Source organism: Vigna unguiculata, chromosome 9, assembly GCF_004118075.2.
Source record: "Vigna unguiculata cultivar IT97K-499-35 chromosome 9, ASM411807v1, whole genome shotgun sequence".
Lineage (NCBI taxonomy): Eukaryota > Viridiplantae > Streptophyta > Magnoliopsida > Fabales > Fabaceae > Vigna > Vigna unguiculata.
The window spans coordinates 29,903,096-29,909,538 of NC_040287.1; the positions used below are offsets into that span (position 1 = coordinate 29,903,096).

The window sequence follows — 6,443 nt, forward strand, 5'->3', positions numbered from 1 at the left end:
CAGTACCAAACCACCCAACCCCATGACCAACACGAAATCCATGGCAATAGGTCATCAATTTCATACAATCAAACCAGAACTTAATATTACGAGTTCAACTCCCCTAACCTGAATTTTTCCTTGCTTAAAACTTGACTTTGGGAGGTTCCTTTGATTTCCACTTCAAAACCCATGACCTTAACTAATTGAGCTAGTACTTTTCCACGTCATACCCATTATAATTTAATGTCATCAATACACTACCTACCCGCATTTATTAATTAATTAATTATTTAATTAATTAAATTCTGCGAATCTTACAATTACCACTCACATAATCATACATTTATTAAAATTAATAATAACTTAAATAATGCATAAATGGATTAATTAGGACTCAAACCCAAGACCTCTCATACCAGTAAGTACTCTCAACCACTTGAGCTAGTACTATTCCACGTTATAACAATCTCCATTAAATGCCATAAAGGCTCCCCTACCGTATTTATTAAATAGTTATTTATTTAATTATTTAAATTTCACGGGTCTTACAGTCCACGTCCCTAGAGGTCAAAATTGCTGAGCGAATCTACTCTCAAAACTCGCCAGCTACACCAAGCTTGGACAACATTAGTCGGTCATACGGGAAATTGTAGTCTCCCTAAGAGTGACGGTAGGAGAACTACGAGAGGAAAACGCCTTTGCTAGAAATCATTTGTTGAACTCATACGCCAACTCGCCTCATGGATAAGTTCCCTTGTGAAGTTCCTATCAGAGGAATGACTCCCCTCAGACCTCCTAGAGGCCTAGCAAATCAAGAAGAATGTTGCTAAGTACACATTAATAGATGGGCATCTATTCCATTTTAAGTTCTGTAGACCACTGCTAGCCTACGTAAAAGAAGAAGAAGCATATCAAATAATGACAAAGTTCCATGAAGGTATGTGTGGAAGTCACATTGAATGACGAGCTCTAAGTTTAAAGGTCATTTACGCCAGGTACTATTGGCTAACGCTGCGAAAGAACTACCAAGAATTTTCCAAGAGGTGCCCCTAGTGCCAAAAGCACATGGACTAGCATCAAGCACCACCCAAGGTCTTGCACTCTATAAATGCCCCTTGGTCGTTTCACACCTGAAGCATAAACATACTAGGACCTTTTTTTCGAGCTTCCCGATAGTTGAAATTTCTAATAGTGGCCATTGAATCTTTTTGATCAGCAAATAATATATAGGTATATTCATGCATTAGTTTAGTGCATTTTTATTCATTTGTGCATTATTGGACTCATTTCATCGTGCATTATCTAGTTTCAGATCATACATTTGGATTGTTGTGTTGTTGGTGTAAACAGGTATGAAGGGAGTATGTTAGACACAAAACAACATGTTTCACAAGTGTCTGGTGGAGTCTTCCACGACTTGTGGATTTGGCTTCAAAGATGCGAGTTTCAAAACAATTTGTTCCACAGGTGCCTGATGGATTTTTTCACAACCTGTGGTTTTTTGTAGTGAATTGGCGAATACAAAAAAGTATGTTCCACATGTGCCTGGTGGGTGTTTCCACGACCTGTGGAGTTTGCAATTTGGTCTCTCTATATTTTTTTCATTTCAATTTGGTCCCTGGTTTGGGAAATTTGATCTCAATTTAGTCATTTATGTTAGTGGTACAGTAACAACGTTAAATGGGTGTCACGTGTTAATTCCTCGATTTTATATTTTTTTTTGAAATTTTTTTATTATTTATTTATTTTTTGAATTTTTATAAAAAATTAAAAAATTACCACGTGTCAAGCTGTCATTGTGCCACGTGGCAGTGACAAAGTGATGTGGCAGTGATAATGCCATGTGTCAGTATTATGCTAGGTGTTATTTCCTCATTCTATATCTGGTCCATGTATTCTAATTTTTGTCTCAATTTAGTCCATATTTTTGTAAAAATAATGCAATTTCGTCCCTCTCCAAATTGAAACAAAAAATAATTTTTATATAAATGTTATACAAATATTTTTATTAAATTTGATATTTTTATTCAAAGTGATATTTTTAACATAGCTAAGTTTATTTAAATTTGTGTTTCACATTCAACTTTACTTAAAATTGTTTTCAAATTTTAAATTTAGATGTTTTTTATTGTTACATGAACTAGTTAATTTATGATTTTTTTCTATTAACATTATTTTCTATTAACAACTTTAAAACAATTTTAAATAAAGTTCAATGTAAAATATTAATTAAATGAACTTAATTTTGTTAAAAATATTTACTAGAAATATCAATTTTGATAAAAATATTTGTGTACATTTATATAAATATTAAATTTGATTTCAATTTGGAGAAAGACAAAATTGCTCAATTTTTACAAAAATTTGGACTGAATTGAGACAAAAATTAAAATAAAGGGATCAAATTGAGGAAGTGAAAATGACACCTGACATATAAGTGACACGTGTCATTGTTGTCACTGCCACATCATTCTGTCAGTGGCACGATGACAACTTGATACATGACAATTTTTTTATTTTTTTTAAAAAATTCAAAAAATTTAAAAAAAAATTTAAAAAATCTAAAAACTGATATGTGCCACCCCTCTAACAATATTACTATACTATAAACAGAAGGTACCAATTGAGAAAAAAAAAAGAAGAAGAATCAAGTTAAAATTTTACCGTAAAAATGAGACCAAAACATAATTTCAGTTTTCGAAACAAGAAAAGTACATTGATTCCGTTGACTTCTATTATGCATTGTGATCCCATTGGGTTTACCGCTACAATTGAATCCAGCTTTCATTCACGTGGATTCAATAAATGGATGGACAAAAAAAAAACTGGAACCACCTAAATTAATTTTAATAAAAAAATGTATTTTAAAATGATAATTTTTTGTTTAATTAACATATAGTAATTTAAAAATTGTCATTCCTTAACAAAACAGATGAATTGATTCATGTAAAATCATGTGGAGTGAATTATATTTGTTCAAAAATTGTCCCTCCCAGAAAATCACAATGCTGTCGATAATATTTTTCTCAGTCTTATTTTTTAATGTATCAATGAGCATTAAATATTTTTATTACATTGGTTGTGAAGCTACAAAATAAAAAGAGAATTATGAATAATAAAAACTCTAATCTAGAAGAAATATAGTAAGTATAAGATAAATGTTTTCTGACACATTTTATGTAATAAAATCGTAATTATAAAAATAATGTTTATTAATAATCTCTGCTGCCATTTCTTTATCTTTATCCTTTCATGTATATTTAATTTTCTTAACAGTGTATCGATTTTGATTTACAAATAACTTATATCTAAATTTAAATTATTTATTAAAAACTAAAAGAACACGAGTAATTTATTTTTGGCATCACTTTAATTTAAATATAATTAAGAAGTTCAAATATTGTAAATTTTAATTATATAAAAATTGTTTAATATATACAAAGCAGAACGAACACAAAGGATAATAGATATTTATAATATATTTAGTTATGTTTTAAATTAAATACCAGAAATTATGTAAACTTTTTTCAATTATAAATATTATTGAAAGTTTTTGATAAATTAACGATTTGAACTATTGTAATTTAAATTAAATTAAAAATTTTCATTAGTACATTTTTTAAAGTTTAATTTAAACGCAAAAGTTTTCTGACATACCGTCACACTTTTAAAATGGGAATGTTAAAATATTGATATGTAGATTCAATAGAATAATTTTTAATAAATTGAATTATTAATAAAATAAATATTAAATAATTTGGATCCGTAAAAAAGTGGATTTGATTATAAAAAGTGGATTTGTTCCGATCGCTATTTAAATATTCTTGAATGAAATGTTTCATCATAAACAAATAGTTTCGGGAGTAGCAAACGGCCATTTCCGATGGTTGAAGGAGTTTGCGTAAGCATCTTCAATGCTTCCCTCTTTCACTGACCGGTGGCAATCCTTTCAATTGCAAACAACGAAAGATAAGGGAGAATTTATACTCTAAATTTGTTCCATTACTCTTCTACTTAAACTGTTCTATTCCCTCAAACCATCATCATTTTCTTCTTCTTCTTCTTCTTCTTCCCCTCTTCCACATACTGCCAAATCAATTATCCTTCTCAAATGGGTAACCATGAAAATGGGGATTCAAACACCCAGATTTCTGAGGGGGCAAAAAGTTTTTACCTTTTCAGGTACAATTCGCCGATCATTCAGATCGTTCTTATGGGGTTGGTATGCTTTTGCTGCCCCGGCATGTTCGATGCCCTCTCCGGCATGGGTGGCGGCGGCCAACTCAAGACCACCGTTTCCAATAACGCCCTCACCGCCCTCTACACCACCTTCGCAGTCTTCGGTATCCTCGGTGGCGGCGTCTACAATATCCTCGGACCCCACCTCACCCTCTTCGCAGGTTGCTCCACCTACGTCCTCTACGCCGGCTCCTTCCTGTACTACAACCACTACCAGCACCAGTTCTTCGCCATCATCGCCGGCGCCATTCTGGGAATCGGTGCCGGCCTCCTCTGGGCGGCGCAGGGCGCCATCATGACCTCCTACCCGCCAGAGAATCGCAAAGGCACTTACATTTCCATCTTCTGGAGCATTTTCAACATGGGGGGTGTCATCGGTGGTTTGATTCCCTTCATTTTGAACTACAACCGTGGCGACGCTGCTGCCACCGTCAACGACGGAACCTACATAGGCTTCATGGCTTTTATGTCCGCCGGGGCTGTTTTGTCGTTGACCATTCTACCAGCCAGCAAGGTTGTTCGAGATGATGGCACCAGGTGCACTCACATGTTGTACTCCAACGTCACAACCGAATCCTACGAAATCCTCAAACTTTTCTACAATTGGAAGATGCTTCTGATCGTTCCCGCTGCTTGGTCCAGCAACTTCTTCTACACCTACCAGTTCAACCATGTTAATAAGCCACAGTTCAATTTGAGAACCAGAGGGTTCAACAATGTGTTCTATTGGGGTGCGCAGATGCTGGGTTCGGTTGCCATCGGTTATGTGATGGATTTCAGTTTCAAGAGTCGCAGGAAAAGAGGGGTTGTGGGAATCTCTGTGGTTGCTCTTCTTGCGACTGGTATATGGGTTGGTGCCCTTGCAAATCAGATTAAGCGTGACCTCGGTGTGATCATGGATTTTACGGACTCGGATTATGCTGGACCCTTTGTCTTGTTTTTCAGTTTTGGCTTGCTTGATTCCATGTTCCAAAGCATGGTGTATTGGGTTATTGGGGCCCTCGCCAATGATTCTGAGATTCTTAGCAGGTATATATATATATATATATATATATATATATATATATACATGTAGTACACTCATAAACATAGCATAATGTCTCATCTTCTGTTCTTTCTTTCAGTTAACACTCATGAACAGACATGTCTAAGAATTAATCAGGATTTCAATCTGAGTTCTTAGATTAACAATCTCATGGTCTCTCATTCTTAATAATTGATATGTTATGCAGGTATGCTGGGTTCTATAAAGGCATACAAAGTGCAGGAGCTGCAGTGGCTTGGCAAATTGATAACCATAAGGTGTCAGGTATGGCTCAGTTGATTGTGAATTGGGTGTTGACTACTGTTAGCTATCCCTTGTTGTTGGTTCTGGTTGTGTTGGCTGTGAAAGAGGACAACAAGGGAGAAGAGGAACAAGCAAAACAAGTTGCGCCTTCATCGGCTGAAAATGCCTTTGTCCATTGATATATTATCTCTTACCTGTAAAAACGAACTGCATCTTTTGTTTTGTCTTACTTATGTTGTCTCATCGTTATCATGTCATCATCAGTTTCAAAACTTTTCAATGTTTCAAGATTGGTTTGTATGTGTTCATGGAACTCGCTTGTCTGATTCGTCACACAAAAGTAAAAGGGACAGATTAATGCAATTTATATAGTAATTTCTAATTATTGCAGCATGGGACTAACACGCAATGCATGTCGAAGGAAATTTCCGTTACTGTTTTAAGTATGTGGGAGGGGAAAATTTGAAGGAAAAAAAGATAAAATGTTGTTCATAGAGGTTTTAGTAGTTTTCAATTTTGGTATAAAGATAGAAAGTTAACTAATTTTAGTTCGATACATATTCATATTTATTTATACCGGAAATGATAACTTAAAAAAGTTTTATTTAACAAATTTTGATCAACAATCATATTTGGTAAAAAAAATTAATATTTTATTATTTTATTTTTGTAACCTCTATAAAAAAAATAAATAATTACTTTATTTAGTAACTTTGTCAATTTTATCGATAAAAATATTTGTTAAAGAATATTTTCTTATTGGTTAAAATCCAAATGAAAGTAAACTTATTGCATGAAAATCAGTCAACTTTTTGTTATTATACTAAAAACAGAAATCGGAATTGTTTTTATGAAAAATGTGACGCCCCATTTAATTATTAAACGAAATTAAAGGAAACATCACGCGATAAAAGTATAGTAGCGTAGTCTTGGG

The 6,443-nt window shown here is 33.6% G+C and overlaps 1 protein-coding gene across 1 annotated transcript; it reads left to right on the forward strand.

Annotated features, from left to right (window-relative positions):
- The first annotated feature begins 3,818 nt into the window (after positions 1-3,818).
- Positions 3,819-5,874, forward strand: LOC114195909 (UNC93-like protein 1). Its single transcript, XM_028086355.1, has 2 exons — positions 3,819-5,250; positions 5,454-5,874. The coding sequence occupies exons 1-2, from the start codon at positions 4,094-4,096 to the stop codon at positions 5,686-5,688; spliced, it is 1,392 nt and encodes a 463-aa protein (XP_027942156.1). The 5' UTR covers positions 3,819-4,093; the 3' UTR covers positions 5,689-5,874.
- The last annotated feature ends 569 nt before the right edge of the window (positions 5,875-6,443 follow it).

Bases quoted from the DNA above. Each gene is read 5' to 3' on its own strand.
- LOC114195909 (XM_028086355.1), top strand. From the start codon at position 4,094: ATGGGTAACCATGAAAATGGGGATTCAAACACCCAGATTTCTGAGGGG. The intron at 5,251-5,453 runs GTATATATATAT...TATGTTATGCAG, and splicing joins GATTCTGAGATTCTTAGCAG to GTATGCTGGGTTCTATAAAG.